The following is a 13,939-nucleotide window of genomic DNA, read 5'->3' as shown; positions in this document are numbered from 1 at the left end:
CTACGACCCAGCAATTGCACTGCTGGGGATTTACCCCAAAGATACAGATGCAATGAAACGCCGGGACACCTGCACCCCGATGTTTCTAGCAGCAATGGCCACAATAGCCAAACTGCAGAAGGAGCCTCGGTGTCCATCGAAAGATGATGGATAAAGAAGATGTGGTTTATGTATACATGGAATATTCCTCAGCCATTAGAAATGACAAATACCCACCATTTGCTTCAACGTGGATGGAACTGGAGGGTATTATGCTGAGTGAAATAAGTCAATCGCAGAACGACAAACATTATATGGTCTCATTCATTTGGGGAATATAAATAATAGTGAAAGGGAATAGAGGGGAAGGGAGAAGAAATGGGTAGGAAATACCATAAAGGGAGACAGAACATGGAAGACTGCTAACTCTGGGAAACGAACTAGGGGTGATGGAAGGGGAGGAGGGCGGGGGGTGGGGGTGACTGGTTGATGGGCACTGAGGGGAGCACTTGACGGGATGAGCACTGGGTGTTATTCTGTATGTTGGCAAATTGAACACCAATAAAAAAATTTATTATTAAAAAAAGAAAAGAAAAGTAGATGGTTTGCACAAAGGAAGAGCTCAATAAACATTGGTTGAATAAATTAGGCTCTCGCTTTTCACCAGCCCCCATCCCCTCCCCCCATACACATAGAAATACTACTAGCAAATACCAGAAGGCCACTAGCTCTGATGTCCAGCCATCCCCTGCCCCTGGGGAAATAAGAGTCAAAGTTTAATCACCTGAGCAGAACATCTTTTATTGCAAAGAATTATCACCTGGTTCTCTTGACTACAAATCATTCGCTGACTTCATTAGGCGCCCCCAGGAAGTCATAAAGCTGCACGGGGTGCCACGGACCTCCCCGGCCCAGTGAACTTACTCTGCTGACAAAGCTCCTCTTGTAAGAGAAGTTGTAGGTACAGAGGCGAATTCTCTTGCTCGCTGCTGGTTCCCCGCCACGCCAGCCACCCCTAACCCCAACGGGGCGGGAGGACCCTTTCAGAAAACGAGCCCTTTTCTAAAGGCTGCTGTCCCCAGCCCCTTTGCCTAGGAGCTGCTCCCCTCCCTAGAGCAGAAAGTTGGCCCCAGGGCGGGGGTCACTGACCAGATGTTTTGGGGGTCCTGCAGAAATGCACGTGCCCAGGTCAGAACCGCACGCACACCCAGAAAGAGTGCGAAGCTCAGGTGTTAGCAGCGGCTCTTAGATGCTCAGTTCTTTAGTTTTGCTCAGCGTCCAGTTGATTGAGTAGCTTTACAATCATGCTGTTGATTTTCTTAAGCTCGTCTATGTCCTTTCCCTCGGCTGTTAGTCTTCTTGACACATCATCCATCTTGTTTCCAGTCTGAACTTCAAAATAGAAAACAGACTGTGTTACACTGGTTTCCAGACTGTTCCATCGGGACTCGTTAGTGCCTTGTGTTGGTGCTCAGCTGAATGCTGAAAGGCCCTCTTGGCAAGTCCCCTGCTCCGATAATCCCACGCAGCCCAGAAGCCCGGGAGAGAAACTGCTGAAGACTACAGTTCTCTACCAAATGGATTATTTTTCCAATTTATTGGAGCCAGCTTAGACTACCTTTGGAAGCTCTGCACACACTTTGGCTGAGAAACATCACTGTGAGCAACCAGAGGAAACCTCCAGCGTGCCTCATTATGAGCATGTCAGAGAAGGGGCTGTTACATTGTCTTTTTTAGAGACTTCATCTCAAAAGGATTTTGGCTCCTCATCGGGAAATGAGGTTTTCTGGGTTTCAGCCTATTTTGACATAGGCTCTGCTGGCTATGAATTACCAGCCCATAAATGAATATGTAATAACTCCCCTCGGACCATCCTAAAAGAGCAGAGACAATATTTTCAAAATAAACAGAACTCCTGGCAACACAGTCAGCTATGGAACAGAACACCCTGAGGTCTGCTTATCAGAGTTAAAATTTCCAGAAAACGCAGCACAAAATCCACACTTAATATTTGAGCTTCTTGATTTCCATTTTAGGCAAGTTTCTTCCAAGGTATCTTTCAGGAGCTAATGATACTGGTAACGTGCCATGAAGCTTAGTGGATAAACTAATGTGGGAAGGTAAACCAAACATCAGAGCTTCCCCTGCCAGGCTCAGGACAAACTATTGCTCAGAAGCTGGTTCTTCCTCACGTCTGAAAACTTATGCTGGATAAAGGATGGCCCAAGACATGAAGGAAGGATCTTAATTGAGACTTGCTGCAGAGCAAGGCAGAAATACCACTTGCCTCTGGGAAAAAATGTGAAACTGAAGTAAATTCCTAACACATGATATCCTTTCCCCTCTTGGGAACCTTCTAGAACATTAGTCAGAGAAGGAAGCAGCAGCCATGTTGGCTTAAGTGGATTCCACTTAAATTTTAATTTAATTCCAAATTAAAATCCCCCCCAAAAAAAGTTGCATGTGCAAAAATTTCAGAGAAAAATTATATACTGACTTGTCTCTTGGAAACTCAGAAGTAAAAAAAAATTACAATATTAAAAAAAAAAAAAAAAAAAAAACTTTGAGCATTATCTGACTCAGCAATTCTCAAATGCATTTGACCAGAGAATCCTTTTTCTCTTCAGGCAACACTTGGTAACATCCCATGCCCCTAAGTAGTCTCTAGAATACACGACTTGGCCACTAGAAACCGTGACCTGAGGCATCCATAGTCATCCACCCTTGCTGTCAATTATTTCTTTATAGGACAGAGATTATGACAAAAACATAAGGCCCCATGCTCTAATAAGAAAGTAATCAGTATAAAATAAGTTGTCTCTCTCTCTCTCATGTAAAAAGACCAGAGTTATAAAGAATACAGGTTCTTTCACTTCAGTGAAAAGGCTACAAATCTGCACTAAATACCACTGAGAGCAAAAAGATTTCCATGTTAAAGATGAGCACAGGCCAAGGTCACTTCCAGATGCCGGGGCCAACTCTGGTCTTAGGTTAAGTTTTGTCTGAAAACCACACGAGATCCTTCATTTATTGCTTTATTGCGTTTATTGCCCGTTATTCACCGAGGCCAGGGGAGCTCTGGATCCGGACAGATGAGGGCTTGGATCTCAGGGCTGCTCTGATTTGCACGGTAAACACGGAGAGGTAGGCTCTCTGGGCCTTAGTCTTGCTTCGGTGAAATAGAAACATTAAATACTATCTTAAGAGGTAAAGATTTTTGTTTTTTTTTAAGATTTTATTTATTTATTCATAGAGATGCAGAGAGAGAGAGAGAGAGAGAGGCAGAGACAGAGGCAGAGGGAGAAGCAGGCTCCATGCAGGGAGCCCGACGTGGGACTCGATCCAGGGTCTCCAGGATCACACCCCCGGCTGCAGGCGGCGCTAAACCCCTAAGCCACCGGGGCGGCCCAAGAGGTAAAGATTTAAGATAATGTACTTATGTGTCTGGCACAGAGCAACCGCCCCATAAAGACATTCTTCTCTATTCATGTCTTCCTATTTCTTAATATAACTTTACCCTCAATATAAAACACCAGCAGCAAATATAAAATAAATCCTATTTATAATGACGGTGCTAAGGTGCATGCTCTGTGAGGTCAGGCAGGAGTGTCTTTGGGGACTTAGTAGCTGTGGACCTCGGGCACCGTCATGAATCGAAGCCTCAGCATCTGTAAAACCAGAATAATAGTAGATCCTACACCACAGAGTCGAGAGTGTGAGCAGACATCACGTGCTTAGCACAGTGTGTGCAACAGTGCGCACCCCAAATCTAGCATTTGTCATCATCCTTATCCTACCTATGATCCCGCAGAAGAGAGTTCTTTGGGGGGCTCTCCTGTCGGGGGGCATTCCCAACGTTTCCCAGTAGTGGAACTCAGTAAACAGAATGGTATGTGGAGCAGTAATTTTTGTTGGTATAACATTTCAGAAGAGCACTGCCCATGGGACCTTTCTGGCCCCGAAGGTTCAGGAACAAGCCACATGCAGCTGACGGATGCAAGGGCGCCCTTAGAGGGAGGAGGGTTGCCACTGCGGCTTCTAAGCGCCAGAGGGCGGGGCGGGGCCCGGGAGCCCCAACCGCGGGAGGTCCTTGCCCCCAGCTGCGGAAAGACCTTCCAGCTGGAAGGAGGGCCTTGGGGAAGAAAAGGGGTCTGAAGCTCTGAACAGTCGCACCTGGGGCGCCCGGGGGCTCAGTGGGTTAAGCGATTGCCCTCAGCTCAAGTCGTGATCCTGGGGTCCGGGGATCGAGCCCCGCGCAAGCCCCTGCTTCTCCCTCTCCCTCTGCCCCTACAGCCCCCTCCGCTCATGCTCTGTCCCTTTTTTTTTTTTAAAGGTCACGCCCTCAGCCCGCCTGTCTCCCCCATCACCCCCATCACCACCACTACCGCAGGATTAATCCTGAGTGAATCTAGATTAAAGGCGTTCCCCAGACCAGGCTCCGCTCCCCGCTTAGGAGTTTCGGGGGCTGCCGGGCCTGGGGGAAGGAGGGGGAGACGACCCCCTCCCCGCGGGCTCCTTCCACGGGGCGCCCCAGGGATGCGACCCCCGGGGGTGGGGGGGGGCTCGCGGGCGCTGCGGGCTGCAGGGGCGGAGGCAACGAGCAGGGGGCGCGAGGGGTCTGCGGCCGAGGGGCGGTGTGCGCCAGCCCGGGTCACGGGGCGGGGCCGCGCGGCAGAGCAGCCAGTGCCCACCGGGAGGCCAGTGGCCCCACCGCCCCCTCGCGCTGCACCCGGGACCCTGCAGCTGATTCCCGGGACGGGAGAAAACCTGCCCCGGGCTCGTGGGCCGCACGTGCGGGGCGGAGGGTGGGATCACCGTGCCCGTGGGCCCCCGTGGTGGGCGTGTGTCCTGGTGCCCGTGCCCGTGGGGCCCCCCGTGGTGGGTGTGTGTCCCGGTGCCCGTCGGCCCCGTGGTGGGCGTGTGTCCCGGTGCCCGTGCGCCCCCCCCCAGCGGGGAGCCCCGCGGTCACCGCCCGCCGCAGGACACAGCCAAAGCCCCGGCAGGCCGCGTGTAGGTGATGAGAACAGGGGCGCGGCCTTACCTGTTAGAAAAATCACGAAGGAGACCAGCGCCAGGCTGACAATCAGCACAGTTATCAGCCCCATAAAGAACAGGCCCCGGCCGCCGTGTCCCGGGTCGCGGGTGTCCGGGAGCTCCTCCTGGGGGGCTGACAGGGAGCAGAGGGACAGTGACGAGAGCCGGAGCGCAGCCGCGGGGCCGGGCCGCGACCTGCTGCAGGACAGGCCGGGCCCAGGTTGGGGTCGCCTCCTCCCGTCGGGGTTCAAAGCGCAGGCGGCTTCGCAGCCTCCTCGCGGTGGTTCAAGGTGCTGGTAACCCTGAAGAGGGGAGCGCGGGCTTGGGGGGGGTCCCTAGGTGCCATCAGGGGTCAGAGTCCTGGAGGCCTCGCGCCCTTCCTCCCGACGTGACCCCGGAGGGAACACAGCCGCCTGGGGCCATCTCCTGAGTAGAAGGTGTCACCTGGCAGGCTCCTTGCACGGGGAGCCATCGGGGAGCCATGGGGGAGCCATGGGGGAGCGATAGGGGAGCCATGGGGGAGCCATCGAGGGAGCCATCGGGGGAGTCATCGGGGAGCCATTGGGGGAAATATCAGGGAGCCACCGGGGAAACCATCAGGGAGCCATCGGGGAGTCATGGGGAGCCATTGATGGGGGGGAACCATCAGGGGAGCCATCAAGGAACCATCGGGGAGCCTTGGGGGAGCCACCGGGGGAGCCATCGGGGGAGCCATGGGGGAACCATGGGGGAACCATCAGGGAGCCATCAGGGGAACCATCAGGGAGCCATCGGGGAGCCATCGGGGAAGCTATGGGGGAGCCATAGGGGAGCCTCTGTCCATTTAAACAGGAAAACGGCCCGAGGTATTCAGGCTCCTTAGAGCTTCCTTGGGAGGGCCCTGCTCCCCAAACAGGGTTCTTCCCATGCGGTGCCCTGGAATCAGCCTGCACCCCGGAACGCAGCTGGGGTCCCCGCAGCCTGAAATGCCTGCGTCTGGCCATCACGCCGTGAGGCCTGTGTGCCCAGTGACACTCTAGGTAAATTAACTGACATCGAGAAACTGAGGGTAACGCAGGCTGCTGCCGCCCCGTGTGTCCTCTCCCACAGCATCAGTCCCGCCGCCTAGTCCCGCAGCCTAGCCCGGTGGGTGGCCTTGTCCTGGGCTGCGGAGCACAGCCCCGTGCCCTGCCACCACCGTGCTCCCTCATGGAAGCGACGGCCCTAGCTGGCCCCCAGGACCTGTCTATGAGACTGGCGGCAGTGAAAGCAAGTGAGAACCTGAACACACCAAAATGAAGCAGATAGTGAGACCTCGGGAAGGATTTAGAAGGGGACTAATAGATGTGGATTTGGGGCGGGAACGCAACAGGCGGCCAGTGGAATATTAGGGCCTGTGTTTGAATGTCAAAGTTGAAGCTGGAAAAATGGGGCTTAGTATTTAGTAGAGTTTTGCTTTTCCCCTTCCCGTGTTCACCCTTTAACTGGGGCCATTTGCAACGTGGAAGTAGGAAACGAAGGGGACTTCTTAGCCCAACAACATTTTCAGGACTTTGTAAAAGCGGGATGAACGTGTGCGGCATCTTCTCCGCAATCCGCTATGAATGAACGAGAGCTGTCCAGGGAAATGGGCACCCGGGGGGCCTGGCTGTGGCCCCCGGAAGGTCCGGCAGCAGCCGAGAGGGATGAGGAGCCTCTGGGAGCCCCCACGCCTGGCCGGGGGACAGCGCCCCAGGACTTCTCAGCACCCTTGAAGACAGATCCCAAATCTTGCTTAGGAGCCAAGGAAGCCCATAAGCCTGTCAAAGACTAAGAGAACAAAACCAAAAACTGCCTAATAATAACTAGCACTTCCCTCCTAAGCTGTTCCTACCCCCCACCCCGGTCCCCCCCACTATCTTCCCCCCAACCCAGGTCCACACCAGCAGCGTGGCCTGGAAGCCGGGAGGGCCAGCAAGCTGGGAGGGCACACATACGGAACAGGGGCTGTGACCCGGCGGGACAGAGGCTGAGCTTGTGTAGGTCGTTTATGGAGTCCACGACGTACAGCTTCCTCCCCTCGGGCGAACCCCGAGAGCCGGCATCTGGGGAGCAGTGAGTCATCGTTCCTGGAAGAAAACCTGCCATGAGGTGGAAGGCTGGGCCCGGGAGCCCCACGTCACAGGAGTCACAGGCCGCGGGAGGCCGCAGCCACATGCCTTACCCCCAGCTGAAGCCCCATTAAAGCTAGGTCGTCCAGGGGCCCAGGGCCTGTGGGGACCCCTTGGGGCCTGTTCTTTTGCTCAGTGGCTCAGCTCCAGTGAGTGGCCCAAGCTGAGCCCTTGATGTCTCACTTCTCTGAACGTCCTCCCCTCCCTGCCTCCTCGGATTTCTCAGCTCTCCCTGCTTTCCCTGGGCCTGCTTTTCATTTTGTAATTCACTTTTACATAGCCTTTTTTTTTTTTTAATTCATGAGAGACACACATAGAGAGAGGCAGAGACACAGACAGAGGGAGAAGCAGGCTCCATGCAGGGAGCCCGACGTGGGACTCGATCCTGGGTCTCCAGGATCACGCCTTGGGCTGAAAGTGGCACTAAGTGAGCCACCCGGGCTGCCCTACACAGCTTTCTTTATGACAGCATGTATGTTCTGCTGAGATGCCTCAAATTCTTCACCCAAGAAAAGTAGGTATAAAGGCACAGAAAGATAAGACTAAGCCAGTTGGCCTGTGGCCCAAAGATTCCGAGGGAGGAAGAGAACAGCACCATGAACCCTCCTAATTGCATGAGGCTTTAAAACAAAACTGCAATTTTCTTTTAAAGATTCTATGTGGTTTGTTTTTGGGGTTTTTTTGAGACAGAGAGAGCAGGGGTGAGGGGCAGAGAGAGGAGAGAGAGAATCTCAAGCAGACGCCACACTGACAGGAGCCTGACACGGGGCTTGATCCCACAACCCTGAGATCACGGCCTGAGCTGAAATCAGGAGTTGAGCGCTCAATCGACTGTGCAAAACTGCAATTGTTATATTCTCCCTCAATGTGGCAAAAGAGTCTCTACCCTAAATGTATCCTTTAGCCAGGAGATGCTGGCTCAGTCCTCCAGACAAAATCTTTGCAAGCTCAGGGGCTACAGACAGGAACCATACGGTGGGTTGGAGGCTAGACTCTGGGACATCTGAGGTCTCTTCCTCCTGAATTTCCTTAGATCGAGGTCACTTATATAATACAGAATTTTAAAAGTGAGGCTTACGGGGCACCTGAGTGGCTCAGTGGGTTAAGTCTGCCTTTGTGATCCCAGATTCCTGGGTTTCACCCCTGCATCAGGCTCCCTGCCGAATGGGGAGCCTGCTTCTCCCTCCGCCCCTCACCCCGCTCGTGCTCTCTCTCTTGCTCATTCTCTGTCTCTCAAATAAATAAAATCTTTTTTTTTTTTTTTTTAAGTGAGGCTTACATTTAAGGTACTATTTTCTTGAAGCACAACTTCAAGCAACCCTGAAAAGCCTGAATGGTTCCAAAGGTCTATTTTAAGAGGTCTCTCCAGGACAACAGAGACCTTGTGGCCTTTTAAGTACATGAAATGAAGGGCTCTAGGAAGACAAATTCAAATTACTGTCAAAGCCATCTCTGTCACAGTTCCCTCTTTGCCTAAAATGAGTCTACTGGTGATTCAGGGCCTTGATGTGAAAGGGAGTATAGACACGGTCTGGTCTGGTCCCCCTCCTTCCCACGAGGGAGGAAATCGAAGCTCGGCTGGTGAAAGGTCCAGATGGTACAGGTAGTTGCAGGGCTGCGAGCGGGCCTCTTGCTTCAGAGTTCGCCGTGTCCTCCTTTCTTCTCCACATCCCTCCCTCGCTGTCTTTCAAGGCTCAGCTCAAACCTCAGGTCCTCTAAGAATCAACCTGCTTTTCCTTTGTGCCTTTGCTCGACGCGGTGCATTCTCCCATCAGAACACTTCTACAGTTTTCCAGCATTTATTGCCACATCTTTGACTTTCCCAACTGCCTGCAAACTCCTTAGGGTGGGCACCAATCCTATTCTTCAAATGCCCAATGTCAAACGTACACGCCAGTGACTTTTGTGAAGTCGGAGCAACTAAAATATTTCATTCAAGATTTGAAGCTCACCATTTCCAAAAGAATTTGAGGCAGTTAATAATAAATACAAGCATAGAAATAAAACTGGGTGTAAAAAATCCCCATGTGCTATCCACCTGGACTCTGGTAAAGTCCGTAAACTCTGTGCCTGCTGATATAAAGCCATACGCTTTGTCCCATAAACATTTAAAAATTTTCCTTTAATAGCAGTTACAGAATGAAGAAAAGTAGGAGAAACCAAATTCAGAAAAAAAGAAAGGTGTGAACACTTGTAGAAGATCTGATAAAAGAATCAGCCGTTTACTAAGTAGACTACATTGCCGTCTAAAATATTAAAACCAAGAATGTCCCAGTGATACCTGAAACCCACTAGTATTTGGGAAAAAATATGCTCCCAAAGCCCTAAGGAAGACAGTGGGTTCAAAATGGCCTGGGGAGTTAGGTGGCTCAGTCAGCTGCACCTGCCTCTTGATCTCGGCTCATGATCTCAGGGTGGTGGGGTCGAGCCCCAATCCCAGCTCCAAGCTCAGCGGGGAGTCTGCTTGGGATGCTCTCCCTCTCCCTCTGCTCCTCCCATCACACATGCTCTCTCTCTGAAATGAACAGATAAATCTTTTTTTAAAATGTCATGGTCTAATTAAACGTTTTCTCAAAGCTAAAAACTAAACAAGGTGGTTCAGTTATCTTGAAATTTTAATTAACAAAAAAAATAGAATTCTCTGGGTATCTTAGATTAGCTGCTACTGAAGCACCTTAGATATTGATATTACTGAATTCCAAATATACCTCATGGAGCATTCCTAAGGGAATGACATGATCATTTCTTTAAAAAGCAGCAGCAGCAGCATGTAAAATAAAGGAGCCTTGGAGATCAATCCGATCTTATCCTCTCATAGATGAAACCAGAATGGCTGAGCCCCGGTCACAGATCTCTATTCTTTTAGAAATGTTTTGCATTTTATCATCTCTTATACTTTATTATCCCAAATACTAATATTTGATGAGGGCTAAAGGTTGTGTGTGTGTCACATCACAGGATCATCACTCCAGCCACAGCTTCTATTTTGGGCCTGGTGACTGACGTGTGGTTCATTTTTGGATCTCTGACATAACGTCCTTAGGCCTTAGCTTCCCCTTTAGGAACGGAATTCCGATCGCTCAGATCTCATACTGAAGCTCAATCGACGTTTACAAAGTGGAGGACCAACCAGAAAATCCTGGCCGCAGTGAGCTAACCTAAGAGCAGGGCAGCTGATTAAATCTCCAAATTATGAGCCAAGCTTGCTTCTAGTGACTACAAAGGTGACTCAGCACAACATCAAACCCAAAAGCACTAAGGCAGGAACTTAGAATAAGCTAGGAAGTGCCCTGAAAGTGAATTTCTTCTTCAGGGTGAAGTCACAAAAATAAATGGATGCCACTTTCATATATTTTTAAATTAACTCAACATGCAAGAGGACAATAAGGAACTAGTAAGGAAAATGGAGTTGGCTGGCTGTGGTTCGCGGCCCCCAAGGGCGAAAACGGATATAGGATGGCATGGGCCCCTGAAACCGGGGCCCATGCTGTTGACATCCAGTTGTTGCTATCTCTCCGTATAGGGCAGCAACCAGCGGGGCTGGAGAGGCCACAGTCACTAAATTCTGCATCCCACTAGCTCAGCCCCCCTCCCTCACGCTGCTGTGCAGATCCCATTAAGACCGACCAAAGCAGCAGCCGGTCGATGGAGCCCTTTCTCAGACCTTTGCCCCACAACATGTAAGTAAGTCCGTTTTCCTCCAGCTTAGATCAACGCTCACAGCTGATTCTTATTATCATTTGAGAATCCTTTCACTACCTACAAATAAATATTCTGACAAAATAGTTGTCTATGGAAAATTGCTTTGCTCTTTTTTTTCCCATAGGTGCTCGGAATCAAAGCACAGAAATAGCACACCGGCACCGCTTGCCACGGGATCAGAATTGTTATAATAGGGCTTAATTCAAAGCTAATAGGGAGCTTTATTGAGTGAGTCATGGTAATTTGTTCCTTAATTCCATTTCAGAGTCGGTGCCTCTTCACATTCAGGAATTAATTTTTTAAATCAAGTCTAAATCACTTCTATCAAAAGTTAAAAGCACAGAGCGCATGCAACAAAAAAACATCCCAGCCTCAAGAATCATATAATTCAGTGTGGGGAGAGTAATAGCATGCAAATTACTTACAAAAATGTGAGCTTTGCCTGCTAGGTTACCAGGAAAAAAAAAAAAAAAAACTGTTCAGAAGCAACTGTAATAAAACTTTTTGCAAACTCTGTGGTCCTTTGCCTTCCTTCAGCGCACGGGTGCTCCCGCAGGCCCCGGAACCCCAGCACGATGCCGGACTAGATTTAGGGTTCGTCTAGCCAAGCAATGTCAGGTTCCAAATACTAACTTTTTTCAAAATGTCTTAAGGTTTCTCGTGAAGGTATTACTGAAACTATGCTTTCAAAAGAATCCACTTTGCCTTGATTCAACTGGTAATGGAGAAGGTTCTTACTGGGCCGAAGTTAATGTCCTTATTTGGCCGCTGTGACTGTGGAAGCTGACCCGTTGCCAGCACTTGCGCCACCCTAGGCGCCCGGGTATTAACCCGCAGAGGCCAGCTGGCCCGGGCCCCCAGACCGCAGCCAACAAGGGCAGGATAGGGTGGTGACAACCCAGGGTGACCGTCAGACACCCCCTGGGGCTCCCAGCAGCTACCAAACAGCGCTGTGAGTGGGAGGTCGGATGGCCGAGAGCACATGTCATCCACGGCCCTTTCTCCCCAGGGGCTTGATTCTTTCGGAGTTTCTATGCACGTTTCTCAGGAACGTCAGGCTTTCTCCTGCGTGGTTCCCTCACACACATGCCAAGGAGCTTCTGCCCTCTGGTGTACACGAAAGAAGCTACAGTGAGACCTGCCATGCCCAGTCCCATCTGCAGGCCACAGGGACCGACTACCCCAGCAGGACACTGAGGGCGAGGTAGGCAGCGGACGTGCAGTCCTGTCTAGTCCCACCTTCCCTTGCTACGTCTAGACGGACGTTATTCATCCTTGAAACACTTTGCACGTCAATGAGAAAATGTTTGCTTCACCCAACTCCCTTTAATTTTATATTCAGGGGATGCCTGGGTGGCTCAGGGGTTGAGCATCTGCATTTGGCTCAGGGCATGATTCTGGGGTCCTGGGATCGAGTCCCACCTCGGGCTCCCTGTGTGGAGCCTGCTTCTCCCTCTGCCTGTGTCTCTTCTCTCCGTGTCTCTCATGAATAAATAAATCTACATTTATATTCAGTATAGACCTCACTGTATTTTGAGAGGAAAGGAATGCCATTTTCTTTTTTTTTTAATTTATTTTTTTTATTTTTTTATGATAGTCACAGAGAGAGAGAGAGAGAGAGAGAGAGAGGCAGAGACACAGGCAGAAGGAGAAGCAGGCTCCATGCACCGGGAGCCCGACGTGGGATTCGATCCCGGGTCTCCAGGATCGCGCCCTGGGCCAAAGGCAGGCACCAAACCGCTGCGCCACCCAGGGATCCCAGGAATGCCATTTTCTTAAGCTTCATCTGTACCAGCAGGCCAGTTCATGGAGGAAAATGATGTAACCTCTGTCTTCTCAGAGGTATATTATACATTAAAAAGCTATGCCAAGGGCAGCCCGGGTGGCCCAACGGTTTAGCGCCGCCTTCAGCCCCAGGGCATGATCCTGGAGACTCCGGATCAAGTCCCACATCGGGCTCCCGGCAGGGAGCCTGCTTCACCCTCTGCCTGTGTCTCTGCCTCTCTTGCTCTCTCTCCGTGTCTGTCATGAATAAATCATCTTAAAAAAAATAAAAAAACTATGCCAAATTCCTTGAAAAATGAGAATGTGTTTGCTGTTATGAACCTGTTTTTTTTTTTTATGAACCTGTTTTTGACATAATCTTCCAACTATCTGATCTATCTTAAACCATCGAACCTTTGAAGAAATAGGATAGCCTCATTTTGAGCATTTACTGTGTTTTTCTCTCTCCTATAACCTTACAAGCCTGTGACGTATCATTTCCCCTTCAGGGATGAAGAAGATGGAGCCTAAGCAATCCTTACACCACAAATCTGAATAAAACCATTATTTGAAGCCAGTGAAGGGGATGAAAGTTTTTATGGCTTATGACCAATTGTCTCCAGTTCTGGAGAACCACTTAACAAAGCAAGATAACATACCTCATTTTATCTATTACATACCTGAAAGACCACATCAAGAAGAGTTCAGAGTTACCAGAAGAAAATAGGTATTCTCACCTGAATTGTTTTGTCTGGGGGCATTTTAAGTATTTCTTAATTTGGGGGATCCCTGGGTGGCTCAGTGGTTGAGCATCTGCCTTCAGCCCAGGGCATGATCCTGGAGTCCCGGGATCGAGTCCCATGACAGGCTCCTTGCATGGAGCCTGCTTCCCCCTCTGCCTGTGTCTTTTCCTCTCTCTCTCTCATGAATAAATAAATAAAATCTTAAAAAAAAAAAGTATTTAATTTTTATTTCAATACTTTATCTGGATTCAAACCCCAGGAAATTCAGTCAATGCCATTAGAGACTTGAATCATGGAATGCTGGATGCTCCAAAATTAAAGCTTGAGCCTCAAAATAAAGAACTTAGTAGGCAGGGACCATTTAAAATTCCTTTAAACCAGCAGGAATAACAAAGAATCAAGGAATAAGCTCGTCTATCATACACTGTTTTACTACTTTCAAGAAAACTCAAACATTTTTATACACTGAATCCCCAGTAATCCTTGTTGAGCAATCACCCATAAATAAATTTCATGAAGACGTACCCATCTATAGAAAAGGAGGTGGGCGGGGGTGGGGGTGACTGGGTGATGGGCACTGAGGGGGGC

At 50.1% G+C, this 13,939-nt stretch overlaps 1 protein-coding gene across 2 annotated transcripts; it reads right to left on the bottom strand.

Moving 5' to 3' along the window:
- Positions 1-754: 754 nt before the first annotated feature.
- LSMEM1 (leucine rich single-pass membrane protein 1) lies at positions 755-12,592 on the bottom strand. Of its 2 annotated transcripts, none has more exons than XM_035698369.2 (4): positions 11,478-12,592; positions 6,969-7,100; positions 5,021-5,146; positions 755-1,371 (listed from the first exon to the last, which is right to left on the bottom strand). In XM_035698369.2, exons 2-4 carry the CDS (start codon positions 7,093-7,095, stop codon positions 1,241-1,243), a joined length of 384 nt encoding a protein of 127 aa, XP_035554262.1. In that variant the 5' UTR covers positions 7,096-7,100; positions 11,478-12,592; the 3' UTR covers positions 755-1,240. The 2 variants fall into 2 exon arrangements, with proteins under 2 accessions (XP_035554262.1, XP_025320465.1); XM_025464680.3 differs by having other exon boundaries at positions 11,270-12,588.
- Between the last annotated feature and the right edge of the window lie 1,347 nt (positions 12,593-13,939).

This window comes from Canis lupus, chromosome 14 (assembly GCF_003254725.2).
Source record: "Canis lupus dingo isolate Sandy chromosome 14, ASM325472v2, whole genome shotgun sequence".
NCBI classification, from domain to species: domain Eukaryota; kingdom Metazoa; phylum Chordata; class Mammalia; order Carnivora; family Canidae; genus Canis; species Canis lupus.
The sequence above is the reverse complement of the archived record's forward strand: the minus strand, read 5'-3'. Positions and strand labels throughout refer to the sequence as shown.